This window comes from Durio zibethinus, chromosome 5 (genome assembly GCF_047325235.1).
Source record: "Durio zibethinus cultivar Kanyao isolate XHJ-2024 chromosome 5, ASM4732523v1, whole genome shotgun sequence".
In the NCBI taxonomy this organism is placed as follows: Eukaryota; Viridiplantae; Streptophyta; class Magnoliopsida; order Malvales; family Malvaceae; genus Durio; species Durio zibethinus.
The window spans coordinates 29,100,728-29,118,027 of record NC_143166.1 but is presented as its reverse complement, the minus strand read 5'-3'; the positions used below and the strand labels follow the sequence as shown (position 1 = coordinate 29,118,027).

The 17,300-nt window shown below is 33.0% G+C and overlaps 1 protein-coding gene across 2 annotated transcripts; it reads left to right on the top strand.

Annotated features, from left to right (window-relative positions):
- Positions 1 to 216: 216 nt before the first annotated feature.
- Positions 217 to 16,630, top strand: LOC111281759 (uncharacterized). 2 transcript variants are annotated; one of them, XM_022869406.2, is made up of 25 exons: positions 217 to 471; positions 1,024 to 1,632; positions 1,740 to 1,864; positions 1,983 to 2,077; positions 2,167 to 2,400; positions 3,416 to 3,506; positions 4,575 to 4,626; positions 5,293 to 5,358; positions 7,186 to 7,343; positions 8,086 to 8,156; positions 8,945 to 9,139; positions 9,344 to 9,382; positions 10,200 to 10,307; positions 10,403 to 10,492; positions 10,668 to 10,743; positions 11,193 to 11,289; positions 11,412 to 11,481; positions 11,569 to 11,745; positions 11,826 to 11,948; positions 12,881 to 12,964; positions 14,812 to 14,996; positions 15,101 to 15,239; positions 15,313 to 15,372; positions 15,711 to 15,782; positions 16,163 to 16,630. In XM_022869406.2, the coding sequence occupies exons 2-25, from the start codon at positions 1,049 to 1,051 to the stop codon at positions 16,268 to 16,270; spliced, it is 3,099 nt and encodes a 1,032-aa protein (XP_022725141.2). In that variant the 5' UTR covers positions 217 to 471; positions 1,024 to 1,048; the 3' UTR covers positions 16,271 to 16,630. The 2 variants fall into 2 exon arrangements, with proteins under 2 accessions (XP_022725141.2, XP_022725142.2); XM_022869407.2 differs by lacking the exon at positions 5,293 to 5,358.
- Positions 16,631 to 17,300: the final 670 nt, after the last annotated feature.

Genomic DNA, 17,300 nt, shown 5'->3' with positions numbered 1-17,300 from the left:
AAATGTAAAAGAAAATCTAAGTAACGGGTCGTACGGCCCTTGGATCAGGCCTGATCCTTTGCAAATATCGGGCCTTAAGGAAAACCGAAAGAGGAGGATCACGGGCAGGGACAAGTAGGTTTAAGTCGCCGGCCCAGAAACCCTAGCCCCCCAAATTATCAAATCCTGCCAAAAACCTAAACTTTTTTATCCCCAAACGCAAACCAAAACCTCGGCAGAGCACCAAAAAACACACCAACATTTATCATACAAGCTGCATTTCTTCCTCTTTTTGCTCTTACTTCACCATACCTTATCTCTGTCTCTCTTTTACTAAACATCGCTCTTCTCGCGCTTCCTTTGGCGTCCTCAGTTCTCTTTTTTTTTTTTTTGTTATCCCTGTTTGTGAGAAAGCCTGTTTGTTGCTCTCTACCATGTCCATTGAATAACAAGCAACGGTTTAAATTTGGTACTTACATTAATAACAAAGAGGTATGTTACTTCTTTTATTTTCATGTTTCAAGTAATTTTATTTTTTAATTTAATTTTAGTTTTCCGTTTGATGGTATTAGACTGTTAGTATGTGTGGTCATCTTCCTCTGTTAGGTTGCAGGGAAAGTATAGAATGTGAAAGAGGAATTGAAATTTTTAACCTTATTTTAAGGTTTGGAAAGCTTTTTTGTTTATTTTACGAGGATTGGATTGGGAAACTGGATTTTCCCTAGGAAAAATTTTCTTCTACGGTTTCAGTTTTCCTGGGAAACGCCCCGTTTTCCCACAAAATTTTGGTTAGTACATGGATACATATTTTTAGAAAGCGTTTTCTATTTTCTTTCTCAATTTCTTACGGAAATAAAGTAGCTTGCATTCGGAAAACTAGCAATATTTCGCAATTGTTGAAATCTAGTTAGTCGAAATGGTGATAGAATGTGTTGCTTTGATGGTGTTTCTTCTGAGATGATCACACTTTCCATATTTATTTTTTTTAGTTAATATATTACATGAAATCCATATAAACTGATGGAAGTGTACATTCCAATCCAGGTTTTAAGAATAATTGTTGGTTACAATGCTTGCAAGGAGAATAAGGGTTAGAAGCCAGAGATGGGGTTTGGTGTTTCAACAGTGGAAACATTTAATTAGGCAAAATTTCCAGGTTCATGCTTGTTATCAATCTTTGAACCGACCGTATGCTGTGGGGACTGGTTGTTTGGATGGTAATTTGATTAGAAAAAATCTTTTGGATTCATCTTACACTAGAGGTATTGCTTCTGCATTTACATACACGGGTTTGTATGCAAGGTCTGCTCCATGTTTAAGTAATCATCAGTTACGTTTGTATAGTTCTAAAGGTGATGGAAGAAATGCTAGTGAGGATAATTATAGACCTGTGAATGATGGAACTAACGTTGATAAAGGAAAGACCCGGCAGGAAAAGGTTGGGGAGGATGTGAAGCCTTGTGATGCACATGCTCAGCTCGGGGAACAGGATCAAAAGGAATGGCTCAATAATGAAAAACTTTCTATAGAGAGTAAGAAGAAGGAATCACCATTTTTGACCAGACGTGAGAAGTTTAAAAATGAGTTTTTGCGCAGAGTTGTTCCATGGGAGAAAATACATGTTTCTTGGGAAACATTTCCTTATCACATTCAGTAAATACTATTTGCAGTTTTTTTTTTACTTTTCTTTTGCATCTTTAGATTATCTTGCTATGTAGTTATTAATTTACTTTTTTTTTTTTTTTTGGTTTTCTCTGTAGTGAGAATACCAAAAATATTTTGGTTGAATGTGTTGCTTCCCATTTGAAACATAAGAAGTTAACTGCTTCTTATGGTGCTCGATTGACATCTTCAAGTGGGAGAATACTGCTTCAGAGTGTCCCAGGTATGCACCTGATATAAATTATTTTCTTCAATGAATTCTTCCTTGTATTCTTGTAACTGTGCTTTTTCTCTTTGATTTTACATAAACAAATATAATTTTGGAGTCTTGCCATCTGTAGGCACAGAACTTTATCGAGAGAGACTAGTTAGGGCACTAGCACGAGAGTTAAAAGTGCCGCTTTTAGTGCTTGATGGCAGTGTTCTTGCTCCATATGTAAGATTTGAATGACTTGGAAATTTAAACTTTTGTCCCATTTAATATGCTCCAAAAATAGGTCTTTTATCTGTTCATTTTTCTTATAGGATTTTGGTGATGATTGCTCATCTGAGACTGAATCAGAAGATGAGAATCTGGAATCTGCAGCAGATTGTACTTCAGAGTCAGAGATTGAGGATGAAAATGATGTGAGTAATGAGGAAGACTGGACAAGCAGCAATGAGACAAGAACAGACTCCAGTGATGTGGATGAAGTGCAGGCAACTGCTGAAGCAGCCCTCAAGAAACTTGTCCCCTACAGCCTTGAAGAGTTTGAGAAGGTATATTTTCATGGAGGTGGTGTTCTTTGGGCTGAGAATGTAACTTAACATAATTTGGCATTGCCCTCTTAAGGGTACTTTCTTTTAAAAAATCCTTGGTAGGAAAGGGCATTATTGTCTTAACAAAATTGTTATCAGAGTGACTAATGGGTTTAAAAGTTAAAAGTTGGGTGGATTCGTGCACTTTATAAAGTATGAGGGCCTTTTTTGTGGTTTCATGATACCTTTAGGAGGGTAATCAAAATTTCTCATTATTATATTTAGTTTTCTGTATCCAGTGATCTCATCTCTTGACATGTTAAATGGTAACTGTTCTTATCAGCTTCTGGTCTAATCCTGCATGTTATGTTCACCTTTTTAACTTGCAAACTCTTGGGGACTGGGAAAACCATAAATCTAGGCCTTGGGGGTGCTTGTAGTCTTTCTTCCCAATGCTTATGAGGGATTAGTGTGCACCTGGATTTCTCAATGTTTCACAGAGTGGATCTAGGTTATCTCTATAAATATTGGACGAAATGGAGGCAGATCTTTTGTGGAATAATTTTTGTGTTTTTGGTGCCACATTCCATGTGATTGGATCTACCTTTTAATCTTTGAGGCTGCAGAACTGCAAAACACACATATTAAGTATTTTTTGAAATTTACTGTGACTGAAAGTTGAGAGTACATTACTTGGTGAAAATAGCGAGCTATGTTCCTATGACAGGAAAAATCTGAGAAAGTGAGGGGAAGTAAGAAGAAAGGTTTGACTTTGTTTTTCAATGGGTTGAAAGGACTCTTGCTCTATTTTCAACTTTGAACAAGTTGTATGCACCATAGAATTATCTTATCAACAATAGATCATGTACTATTAACTCCTTGATAGGTTTAGCTTAAATCTCCGTTCTCTTTTATGTTGTTATTATGTCTTTACGTGGAACTCCTGATTTCTTGTGCATTTGTATACAAGGATTCTTTAAAACTTGTATATAGTGGGTTTGAACTCTTTCTCATTATGTTTTTTCATCTGCGGCAGAGAGTCTCTGGAGAATCTGAGAGTTTCTCTGAAACCTCAAAGTCTGAGGCCGATGAATCTGCTGATAAATCCAAGAAGCTGCTTAAGAAAGGTAACTAATTTTGGGTGGTAGTATATGCAAGCATGTTTGTTAAGTATACATTCATTTGAAAGTTCTATGCATTCTAAAATGTTTATTCCTAATAGATAATGTCATTCTCCTCCTCCTTCTTGTTGTATTTAACTTCAGTGAGAACATGGAAAATTATCTATTAGATGGGCTTTTTCTCCATGCCTTCTTCGTATATGTTTTTCTCTGAATTTATTTTTATGCAGATATTTTATAACCTTTGACTGAGGAAACATTTTTCTAGAAATAGTAAATACTTGTAGAATGCCCTGGTCTGATTTTTAGTAAGTCCTTGACTCAGGAAAGTAAAAACAAAAAAATTCATGCCGCTGATATGTCAAATGCTATTAGGCTAACACATTCATTTCTTCTTTTGTTTAATTCAAACTTTTGAAACGTTATGTTTTCTGGTAGTTTTTGCTCATTGGTTCAACATGTGGAAGTAGTCTCTTTGTACTGAAAACTGCTTTTTTTTTTTTCCTGTTGGCATATTTTAAATAATGATCTTGGTAATTGGTCACTTGTCCTTCCTCACTTTTCTATCTGAGGTAGTTGTGAAAGTTAAACTGGCAAGAAAAGTTTAGGTTGTTAGAGCTTATAGGCACGTTCACAGGTGGGTCAGGTGCTTGAAATTTGCTGAGCATGTGAGTTTATCTGCCAAGCAAATTATCAGAAGAGAGAAAAAATATGAAGTAAAGAAGAATATATAAAATGAATGTTGTATTATCCCCTCAAAATAAGAATGTTGTGATGGATAGCAATAAGCAACATTATTTTGAAAGTAGCAGTAGCCTTCTTGGAGTTTTGCTATGGAAATAAAATTTAGATGCCAGTACAGTGGTTATGGAAGGCTTTTCCTTTTTTCTTCTTTGGTTATGGCAGTATAATTAAGCTCATGGCTTCAATGTTGGTTGCTCTTTCTGGTTTGGTGCTGGAAACTAATGTGTTCACTCTCTGGATTTGTGTATGATAAACTACTTTTCATACACTTTTAGCTGTAGACATTTTTTTCTCTTCATTCTTCCAACTGATTTTTCATTCTTTTTTTAGGGGATCGTGTGAAATATATTGGACCTGATGTGCAAATTGAAGCCAACAAAAGGTAAGAAACACTTTGATTTACCTGTATATTGTTTTGGTTTATATATTTTTAACTTTTTCGTCTATATGGTAGTGTCACTTTAGATTCTGCTTTGTTTTTGCTCTAAACTGTACCATTCAACAATGTTTGATGTGTGAAACAATTGAAAAATGATGAATGTGTGATGTCAGTATGTGATTTTACTTTATGAAATTTTATTACTTCTAATAAAAATGCTAAAGAAGAAGAAATGCTGTGACTGTAATTATGCATTTTTGGAGGTCACTATGTTGGTGATGGATCTCTTGTCAGTTTGCTGTTTATTTTTATTTTCTGTTGTGTTTTCTTTTTGGTATGAACATTTATTATGGGTTCCAAATGATGGAAGGATTAGTGAGCAGTCTTATCCATCTGCTGATCAGATGCCTCACTGACTAGTCTCATGAAATGCCCTGGAATTTTGAGACTTTGGACTCTCTGCTTTGGAGTATGAGGGGGTACCTGTTTCTGTTTGTTGAAATCAAATGGCTTTGGTTAATAGTTAGTTATATATAATGACTGGTAACAACCATGCTTATAGGAGGGTCATAGCCATTTTCTGCCTCCTAGAAACCCCACCCTAGATTCATCCTCTCCATTAACTTTCATTTCACCCTCCAATAATATTGACATATATATGCATCACAGGATCATATTGGGGAAGATACCAACATCTGATGGTCCAACTAATATTTATACAAGTATTCGAGGCAGGTGGGTTGGTAAGTCGTTCTGATGTATAGAAGAAGAGCTCTTAAACCTATTATTCTTGGGGCTTTCTTGAAAATGAAATTTTTTAGTGATGGTTCGTTTTCATTTAAGGATCCTGTTGGTAACTTATATCTTCCACAATGTTTTCCTGTGAGCAAATGATGCAGAGTAATTTTCTTGGTGGGTGGATAAAGTTTGCTAATCTAGCATGATCTAAGCCTTTATAAGATTAGAAACTCAGAAAGATGTCAGTGGTTCTTTCCTTTGTCTTTACTTTGGGTTCAGTAATTTTGAATTCACGTAGTTGACTCTTAGCCTTTCAGTAGTGGTACACTTTTTTTCGGTTATGGTTTCAATCTTCAATACATGATATACTTTGACTTCATAGACCTGCTTCCCACTTCTTCTCAAGTATCATATCCTTTTCCTTTTCTTTTTCTCCTGAATTCCTTCTTAGTTAGGGTGGGTGCAAACTGATTGCTTCAGATTGTGGTGTCTTTAAGAGCCTAACAATGCCATGGTTATATTAATGAGGGAACTGGATACTGGATACGTTGGTTTCTTTGTTCTGGCTAAACCTTATATGCATAATGAATTCATTGACAATTGCATCTTGCTTCAAAATCAACATGTGTTTACAAGAAAGAAACTCCAAAAAGTTTTGGAGTGAGAATGTGGCTGCATATTAATTTTTTCCCATTTCTAGAGAACCAAATATAAAGGAAAACATGATGCAAGCAGTATCTAGATGGAAAATCTTTTAAAGTGAATGTTCTTTCGTGGGAAACCATGTTTTGTTTCCCAAAGTTATGACAGTCAATTGTTTAATAGATATTATATTATCGGCCACATATGAGGAAATTATCTTTTTCCTTTTTTTTTTTAAAAGAGAGTGATGGGAGAGAATTTTTTATTGCAAATAACCACTTTGATACAGTCTCTATTTTATTTTATTTTATTTTCTCCTGATTAAGTGAGTTGAGGGCTTGTTAACTGTTATTATTATTATTGTTGTTGTTTTTATTTCTTGCAGTTCCTACTATGCCTGCTGGATTTAGAAATATTAGCCTTTTCAGGAACATTTAATCTCGTTACATGCATCTTGAGTTCTTTGTCTATTCTAAGAATAGATAGGTTGATAGTTATGGAGGGCTAGAATAGAATGTGATCATACATATTCTGCATTTCTGACAATTGTGGATAAAAAATGGCTGAGCTATTTTCCTGTTTCAAGTTTTAGGTGTTTCATTGGAAAAAAATTATCAATAGGTATGGGAGTTTCTCAATCATGGAAGTGTGGAATGGATAACAGAACATACTGTGTATTTAGGACATAATATTCCTCTAAGAAGTTGCCATTTTGACGTTTTAATGTCTACTTTAACTACACAAAATATGGTTGAATATCTAGTGTTAATATCTTAATATGATTAGCATTATGTGTGGGTACTTGATTCAAACTATCTACCATTTGGATGGTATCCTGTATTGGTATGTGGATATGATTAACTTTTTGTTCAGGTCCAGAGGTCGTTGTAGCAAATTATCTAAAACTAGAGTTATGTGGATTTGCTTTTATCTATGATGCGTTTGGATTGTCATTATAGTAGTCGCAATGCATAAATGAATTGCTTACTTCTAGTCTAGGATACTTCTTTTCTCTTTTCTTTTCTTTTTGTAAGAAAAAACCATTGATAGTTGAGGTTCTAGTAAAGCTTGAACTTCTCTCTTGAGGGATTTACGCTTCAGGTTATGCCATATATTTCTAGTTTTAAACATCCTAGTATTCATATTCTTGTAGCATTTTAAACTAATCTGTGATGTCTGCAGACCCTTGTCTAGTGGTCAACGTGGGGAGGTATATGAGGTGAATGGAGACAGAGTTGCTGTCATTTTGGATATTAGTAGCAATAACAACGCAAAAGAAGAAGAGAGGGATGAGAAATCCACTGAGGATTCTGCAGGCACACCAGTTTACTGGATAGATGGTATATATCTTACCTCATTAGGGTTTTTTTTTTGGTTTCAATCTTGATTAACTTTTTGTCTTCTCTATTCACTAGGCTTAAAGTCTTCACAATACTGTTCTTGACTCAGTGTTTCCTGTTTCTAAAACTCAGTTTATTAAGAGCGTGTTTAAATAAGCTGGAAGTTCTTAACCAGAAGTTGTTAAGTGTATCAACTATCAACCAAATATAATGTCTGTGATAGAATATTGAATTATAGAAAAATTAGCATGAATGTTCACAATATTGTGTTGCTTGAGCTAATTTTTTTTTTGTTGTTGATTATTATTCCATTGTTTTAAGTTAGCAAGATATTCTTGAAAAGCACTCAGCTTGATGGAATATGCTATTCGATTATATCTCATTTTTTTTAACCTTGGTTTCTTAGGAAATGTTTTTATTAAAAAATTGTTGAGATGCCACAACTATTTTTCAACTTTTGGCTAATTGTTTGAAGGAGGATATTTTTCTTCTTGCCTAGACTTGAGATCTTCTGTATACAATGCTGAACTTTCTATGTATGTAATTTTTTATGCCTTAGAGATGTCAATTTTTTTTTTTTGATACATTTGTTAGATACTAGGTTATGTAAGAATTTTTTTTGGTTTGTATTGATTTATACTTTTTTTGCATGCACTTATGACTGTATTTGAATCTAATTTACTTCTGTTAGTGTCAGCAAGTTGTTCAACTAACTTTAAACAAACTGACAACTTGTCCACAGTTAAGGACATTGAGCATGATCATGATACTCAGGCAGAGGACTGCTATATTGCCATGGAAGCTTTATGCGAGGTAAAATTTTCAGATATGTTGTTCTGCCAACTTCCACTAGCATATTCTGGTAGACTTTAATAACGGGAGTGATCAAATGGAAAGAAGAGAAAACCTTTCCATAACATCAGCGCTTCAAATTCTTTATTTCTTTTTGCTCTAAATTCCATTATTCTTGGTTTTAGAGGTTGCATTAAAAACTAATGTGTGATAGCCAACAAAATCTACTACCTTTTGGTTGCATGAGGTAAACTTCAATGTCTGGTTGGCCCCAGAGGGGCCTTTGGCATTATGCATAACAGTTATTGTCTTCTTCTGGCCTTCTATTGTTCCCTAATGGCCTGGTTGTGAACTTGTATTGGATTTGAATTTTAAAATTCAAATTCATTGTTTGGCAGTGATTTTGAAAAACTGAATTTTAATTTGAGGTAAATACACTAGGAATATTAAAAAGTTCAAATTAGGATTTCAAATTACTTTTTAAAGTAGGAATTTTTCAAATTCAAGCCAATTAGAGTTGTGTCCGTCCTCAAGGTTTAAAGTCTTGAATTTTCAATCCTAAGTTCATACAAACGAAGGAAAAATTCATGAATTTTAAATAAAGTTTGAAACCTATAAATTTAAAATTGAAGTTCAAAATTAAGTGCCCAAAAGCACCTTAAAAGAATTCTACCACTTTTTGCTTAGTCTACAAGTAAAGCTGTTTCTTTACATATTAATTGAGTCTTAACCTGGACTTCCTTTTTTTTTTTTGGCCTTATAACCTGGACTTTCTTAGTCATATATGTTTGGTTTTGCCTTCTTTTCAGGTTTTGCATTCCATGCAGCCTCTTATTGTATATTTTCAAGATTCTTCGCAATGGTTGTCTAGGGCAGTTCGCAAGTCAAACCGTAAAGAGTTTATCAGCAGGGTTCACGAAATGTTTGACAAATTATCAGGTCCTATTGTATTGATTTGTGGGCAAAACAGAGTTGAAACAGGGTCAAAGGAGAAAGAGAAATTTGTAAGCATTGAAACTGATGTCTGAAGCTCTCCATATTCTGTGTGTATTTTAACATATTCGAACTGAAGAAGGCATGCACTTACATAAAAACACACTCCAGTTCATAAGTTGTTGCTTGTGTTTATTTAAAACTTTTACTTCTTAATTATTAGCATTAACGTTTTCCCTTTTTCTGTCTATAATCGCTACTGCCATCTCCAACAGACGATGATACTCCCAAATTTTGGTCGCCTTGCAAAACTGGTAATGCTTGCTAACTTAACTATAATTATTTTGAACAAAAAAGAACCTATAATGTATTTGGCATGGAAATCATCTGTCTCTTCAAGTGTTGACTCTGTAGTTTCGGCTTGGTTGGGTTTTTGAAAAATTTTGATAAACTATTGTTAACTTCCTGATTAGGTCATTTTAATTGCCCTGTAAGCTGTAATTATACATTTATACTGTGAATAGAAGCTTCTGCAATATATCATTAATATATTTTGAGAGATATACTTTTGCTTGTCTAATGTGTTTTCATTCTATTGGTTCTTGGTTAGGATCATTCTCCCTCTATCTAATCATTCTCAATTGATTTACTTGCAACTTTCCAAACTTCAATTCCTTGCAACAAAACCAATGTCTTGGTTCAAGTACTATCACATTGCTACTTTTTTCTTTCTAAACTTTGAGTTCTTGCAAGAAACTATGTCTTGGTGAAAGTTCTTAATGCCTAGATGGGGAGGGGGGGGGGGGTTTACTGGATTATGGTTGACAAGGAGCTGAGAATCTCTAGGTCTTCATTTCAGATGTGTTCTCTTTAGGCATGTTTAGGGCTTTACGATGAATTTTTTTTCCCATGCAAGCTGATTCTTTTGTTTGGGACAGTTGTATTATCGAAGAATAAAGTCATTGTTGTTTGTGTTATTTAAATATGGAAAGGAAGTTCTTTTATTTGCTTTTTCATGTTTATAGTTTGTAAAGTGTTTTTGTTGTTGGGGCTTTTTATTACCATTTGAATTCAAGCTTTGTCTCTCTCTATCTGAGCAATCATTTGACATGAATTACTTCTCTTTTGCAGCCTCTCCCTTTGAAGCGCCTTACTGAGGGACTTAAAGTAACCAAGAGATCTGCTGATGATGAAATATATGAACTCTTCACCAATGTTTTGTGTATACATCCTCCTAAAGTAATTCCAAGTGAAAACGAGAAGAAACTTAAGAATACTATTATCTATCCAAACATCTCTGTCTCTCTCTTTTAATCTTTTGCTACTCTTTCCAGGAGGAAGATCTCCTTAGAATATTTAATAAACAACTTGATGAGGACCGGAGAATTGTGATATCAAGAAGCAATTTAAATGAGTTACATAAGGTATGCATTCAGTTTCGGTTTGGTTATTTGGCATATTTTCTGGTCAATTTTACGTGTAGAAGGATTGAATTTGATTTCGGTAGTGGAGTGCAAATGAAACTGAGAGCTATTGTTAATATCATTGTAACATTTTGTATGTTGTGAGAATTTTATTGCTGAAGCAATTGTCTTGCAGGTTCTTGAAGAAAATGAGCTGTCATGTTTGGACCTATTACATGCAAATACTGACGGTGTGATACTGACAAAGCGGAGTAAGGATTGAAATGAATATACTTTTAGTAATTTTTCTTTGATTAAATAGTCTTAAATTTAATTTATGCCCCTGACAAAAGAGATAAAAAATGTTTACTATCCATGTTCTTGTATGCCAAAGTTACTTGGTCGAGAACAAATATAATCTTGGTGTTGTATGAATGAGTCAATTTGACCACTAAAACAAAGTCAATTTCATTTTAACTCTTTAGATGTGAATGAATCGTGTGATGTCATTGTTGTCTTTCCCAACTTTGCCCTTTTGGCTGCAATATGGCCATGTTAAGTTGAGAAGCTGAAAATTTGACCATCATCAATGCTGGTTCTGTTGATTTGTGCTGGATCACTGTGCATAACACTTTTGGAGTCTAGCAAATGAGATTGATTAATTTCTTTTGTATCGTAAAACAGTTTGGTACTAATCTCCCCCTCTTAATTTTGTTGGCAGAAGCTGAGAAAGTTGTTGGTTGGGCTAAAAACCATTACTTATCAACTTGCACACTCCCTTCCATAAAAGGGGAAAGATTATGTCTGCCTCGAGAAAGGTATGTCTCCATCAAAATGATAAGTATGTGAATGCATGTTAGTGACCCTGTATATGTATGCCCTATATAAGCATAACAAACATCAAGGATTCCACCACTTAATTTTTTCCTTTCATTTGAAGTCTTGAAATTGCAGTTTTGAGGTTGAAGGAGCAAGAAACATTATCTCGAAAGCCTGCACAAAACTTGAAGGCATGATTTTCATTCCCATTATTTATAAAGAATACTGAAACTTGAATGTGACATCAATACTGAGTTTACTTAATGTAAAATTTGCAGAACCTTGCAAAGGATGAGTATGAAAGCAACTTTGTTTCAGCAGTGGTACCACCTGGTGAAATTGGTGTCAAATTTGATGATATAGGTGCTCTTGAAGACGTGAAGAAAGCATTGAATGAACTTGTCATTCTTCCAATGAGGAGGCCTGAACTTTTTTCTCATGGAAATTTATTGCGGGTATTTGACCTTTTATTTCTGTGGATGGTAATGGAAATTTGATAAGTTTTTTGTGTGTAAATGGGTGAAACTTTTTTCAGCCTTGCAAAGGAATATTACTTTTTGGTCCTCCTGGAACCGGGAAAACCCTTCTTGCTAAGGCACTGGCAACAGAAGCAGGAGCAAACTTTATCAGTATAACTGGTTCAGCTCTTACATCAAAGGTATGCTAAAAAAAAAAAAAAGATAAATGTTATCATGTTAATGAGATTTTTATTGCCTGTTTCATTTTGTAGACCCTGCATTTGTTGTCTGGCATTGTGTTTTGCAGCTTGATACTTGCCTGTTTTTATCAAGCTAGAATTTTACTGGTGGGAAAACTTTTTTAGTAAAATTAGTAAATATTTTTTAAAAAAATTAATTTTTTATTTTTATGTATTAAAACATGTTAATATCAATCTAATCAAAATTTGTTAACAATCATAATTTATATTGAAAAAGACAATTAATGTTAAAGACATAATATTAAAAAAAATAAACAACTGCTAAATTATACAAATGACAGTCCTACTCAGAAATTTAAATAGAATGTTCAATAGGATAATTAAAAAAAAAAAAGAGTAATTAAATATATAATTATTATGATTTAAATGTTATTAGCTTTTAGTGTTTATTGTACAATAATTATAATGATGTAAAAAAATTGTGTTTATTGTACAATTTATACAAGATTTTTTTAATTTTTATTTGCCACAATAAATATTTTATTTATTATTTATTTAGCTCTCTCTCCTTTGTTTTCTCTCTTTCTTATGGTTATCTTAAACTTCCTTTATATCTCTTCCTTTCTATCATTTTCTTTTTTTTTTTTAATTTTCATTTTTTGATGTTGAAATACTTCATACAAGTTTAATATTAGATTGAAGGTTTAGAGACAACTGAGGATGTGCTGGTTTTTAGAGTAACGATACTACCTATGTTGGCTTGTCAAATGGACAAACCATCTATATGTTGACTTAATTTATACATCATGGCCAAAAGAGAAAAAAATTGAAAACTATAAAGATAGAAGAAAATTACATTGATTTATTGCTGAAGTTTTTGTTTCGCCCTGAAAATACTTAAAATCCTAATAGTACTTTTTTCTTCTTCATAGTGGTTTGGAGATGCTGAAAAGCTCACCAAGGCTCTCTTCTCCTTTGCTAGCAAGCTGGCACCGGTGATTATATTTGTTGACGAGGTGAGTTCATGTTGGAAAATTTTGTTTTTATAGTGTTAACTTAGGTGTAGATAACAATCCAAGCGGAGGGGCGATTGTCTGTAAATTCTTTCTTAAAATTGACTTTCAATAAATTTAAATAAGAAATTTAAAACAATAAAATCTTTGATAGAAATTTGATGATATAAACAATAATAAAAAAAATTAAAGCACAAATAAATAATAATGAAAATAAAGGAGTAAGAATAGAGAGATCAAACATAAGGATTTATAGAGGTTCGGTCTTTCTTAAATTAGAACTTATGTCTCCCTTAGCTTTCCTAGCCAAGCTTCAAATCAACTAGTGAAAAATGTTCTTATACAAATTACAATCTCTATCTTTTCAAGGTTTAAGATAGCAACCTCTACCTTTTGTAAGATTCTACCCAATCTCACTACAAAGATCTAAAGAGGATACCACACCTCTTACTCGCTAATCCCCTTTGGATACAAAGGCTTTTGCAAACTAATAAAAACCTCTAATAGGCAAGTGTTTGCTAAGGTTAAGTACAAAGATGAAGAGACAAATGAAGATTGGATACAAAGATTACAAAAAGAATATTGAATTGAAGCATTGTTGACTCTAAAGCTCTTGATTTTTTGATTTAAAGCTCTCGGTTCATCGTTCTCTTGTTTTGAATGTGTTGGAGGCATCTTTTTATAGTAGAATATCATCTCTAGCCAATGTGAGTCATTGGAATTAAGAAAGATTCGGTATTTCCTTCAAATTTTGTTTATTCAAACTTCTTATGAGAAGGGGATCGGTACTCATGTTTCTGGATTAAAAAATATAGTAGTTAGAAATGATGAATCAGTCTTTTAGCTTAAGAAACAGGGGAGGAGCATTCTGACTTGAGGGGATCAACCTTGGGATCGATCATCTAGTTTGGCAAAGAAGGGATGAGCATTCCGACTTGATGGGATTGATCCTCTAGATCGAAAAATTAAATCTTGTTTTACAATGTACTTATTAATTTGATCATATCTTAAATTATACAACTCTAAATCAAGATCTGTTTGAAAATTTATAAACTAGACTTAAGGGGATATAAAATTCAAATATTAAAATTTTGTAAATCAATACAAAAAATTAAAATAAATTCAATGTTGAAAAACTTTGTTCTTACAAACAATTTTCTTAAGTTAATTCATTTCTCAAAATTAATATTATCAAAATTGTATTGAGATAAATAAATTCACTTTAAAAACAACAATTAGACTTTTATTTAAGCTCAAATAAATAATCTTTAAAAATAGTTTTGGTTTGAGAAATACAAAAATATGAAGAAATGTTTGTTTAAATTTTGAAAAAATTTTACAAAGAGTAATCAATCTTGGAAATTTGTATTTTTGGTATAAACATTAATATCAATCTTTTAAAACAATTTTCCAATATATTTTTCAAATCAAATATCACTTCAAATAATATATCATTTATTTAGTACAAAAAATAATAAAACTTAAGAACATGTATTAAATAAATTTTTTTCAAAATATCAATTAAGTTTATTTAGCTTAATATTTTGTCATTTGAAAATAAAGATCAATTCAAGGCTAACATGTAGTAAAATGTCCTGAACTGGGAAAATTTTGTTTTGTGGTAAGCTGTCCCAAACATTATTAATTTATCATTACAACCGTTTAAGGTAAGACTCTAAGGTTGAATAAACTGAAGTTTAAGTGAAGATTATGATTCCAATATATACACATTAACACCATGTTAGGGCTCCCAAGAGGGTTGTTTCCAATTATATTTCCTTTTCTAAGATTTTGAGCCATTTTTCTTGAGGTTTCGGATTAAATTTTGGGAATTGAATTTTGCATCATAGGTTGATAGTTTGCTTGGTGCTCGTGGCGGTGGTTTTGAACATGAGGCAACTAGGAGAATGAGAAATGAGTTCATGGCTGCTTGGGATGGATTAAGGTCAAAAGATAGCCAAAGAATCCTCATCCTTGGTGCCACAAATAGGCCATTTGATCTTGATGATGCTGTTATTCGCCGCTTACCAAGAAGGTAAATCGGACATTCATGAGTTTCTGCAAGCAAGTTTCTCTTATTTGTTAATGGTTATGGTAGTAACCAGTATTGCTCATGAATTGTGTTGGGTGGCCATTTAGGATATATGTTGACCTACCAGATGCCGAAAACCGCATGAAGATACTGAAAATATTTCTCACACAAGAGAATTTAGCACCTAATTTCTCATTTGACAAACTTGCAAGTGCAACTGAGGGGTATTCTGGCAGTGATTTGAAGGTAAAGTATTGATTTTAGTGTCAGTTGAAGTGTTGAATAGTGGACTCATATTTCTCCATAATTTTAAGTGCAGAACCTATGTATAGCTGCAGCATACAGGCCTGTGCAAGAACTTCTAGAAGAAGAAAAGAAGGTACCTGCTTGTGCACTTAAATGATGTATAGATTTGATAGGTGCTTCTAGGCTAATAGTCTGGTGTTTCACTTATGTTTTTATTTTGATTTGGATTATTCCTCTCATATTTCTTATGTACCTCCAGCAGTTTCTTTCTGCACCTTTTATAACATTTTGCAAAAAACTATTACACACTTTTTCTGCACTATGTTGAAGGAGAGATCCTTTGTAGTATGGTATCACATTTAGTTATGGAAGTGCCATGTATGTGAAAAAACAGTCAAATGTCTTTGGTATGAAGAAAATAAAGGTGTGCTGTTTGACTCGTGAGTTGATATTTATCACTTGATTTTCCAGGGTGGCAAAAAAGATGCAGCTGCACTATTAAGACCCCTTAATTTGGATGACTTTGTTCAGTCAAAAGCCAAGGTAGCGTATTAATACATGTATTTTGATTCTGTTGCCTTGTTTAATATGAAATGCTAAACTATACTTGTATAGCATAAAGCCATAAACAATTGTCTCAGTTGAACATTATAGAGGGGAGATTAATAATATTACTGATACATGCTTTGAGCTTAGTACCATTCCAACTTGACAACTTTAAGTAGAGCATGTTCTTGTGCATTTTGAGTTTTGACCAGTCTGATGGGGTGTTTTCAGGTCTTTTCTGTGTTTATTATTATTTTTTTATTTTGCTATTGTGCATGTGTTTGAGCTGTCTTAAGGGATAGTTATGGTTATTCTGTTTAAAACAAGATATTTTGATTTTTTTAATTACAGCTTGATGCATGATTCTTGTGTAATAGGTGGGTCCGTCTGTCGCTTATGATGCTACAAGCATGAATGAGCTGAGAAAATGGAATGAGCAGTATGGAGAAGGTGGAAGCAGAAGTAAGTCACCTTTTGGTTTCTGAAACGAAAATTTGCAGATTTAATGATTAATTTTTTATAATTTGACAAATGGCCACCGCGCCCGTTCTGTTGTTACTATGGCAATGAATTAGTTAAGGGAAATCCCTTTTTTTTTTCATCCATTTTGTACGGATGATAGAAGGCCTTGGCATATTGTGGACGAGGCCGACATGTAGTGTTAGCGAACTTAAAGTGATAAATGGATGAAGGCTGTCCTCACTGTACGATATTGGAGATCCTATACAATAATTTTCCTAGCATCACAGGCTTACTAGATGGGTAGTAACCCCTATGTATAAGATTCTTGCTATTGATAACATGTAAAATTATAAAATTATAATTATATTTCTTAAATTTGTGTCTCTCCTTTGTTATTTTAGTTTAACATGCGGAGCCAGAATTTCCTAATATTGTAAGTCATACTATGATAGATGGAATGGACACCTTTAGGCATCAATCTTGTTCTGTCAAAAAGAGCTAGGAAGGGAAATTTTATATCCTGTTAAAAAAAAATTTTTTTAATAAAAATATCTTTAAAGGGCGTGACTTAATTATGTTTATTAAAATTATTTGTTAATCCTTTAATCCTTTCAGAGATAATATGAATTGATGTTCATACTCATATTCATCCGCACTTGAAATCAGACCAATACATATTAACAATTGGTTTAAGGTGCTAAGTTGGTCCAAAACTTGCTAAAATTAGCGTGGTGGAGATTTTGATTTTGAGAAAAGAAAAAATTACACATAGAATATCATGTCAATAATGTCATGGAAACTCTCTTATAAACCATACAGACGTGCATATCATAATGTGAAAATGTTTGAGGTTGTAGTTATTTTGCTGCAGTTCAGCAACTATATAATATATATATATATATATATTATATCGTGTTTGGTGTATATGATATAATAATTATTTTATATCATATTTGATTTATATCTAAAAAAAATAAAATTATAGGAAAAATTAATCATCATTTTAATATTGGATGATTAATTGTATTTAAGTGAAGATGATTATTTTTAATG

Bases quoted from the DNA above. Each gene is read 5' to 3' on its own strand.
- LOC111281759 (XM_022869406.2), top strand. From the start codon at position 1,049: ATGCTTGCAAGGAGAATAAGGGTTAGAAGCCAGAGATGGGGTTTGGTG. The intron at 4,627-5,292 runs GTAAGAAACACT...TATGCATCACAG, and splicing joins CAAATTGAAGCCAACAAAAG to GATCATATTGGGGAAGATAC. The intron at 10,308-10,402 runs GTAATTCCAAGT...TACTCTTTCCAG, and splicing joins TGTGTATACATCCTCCTAAA to GAGGAAGATCTCCTTAGAAT.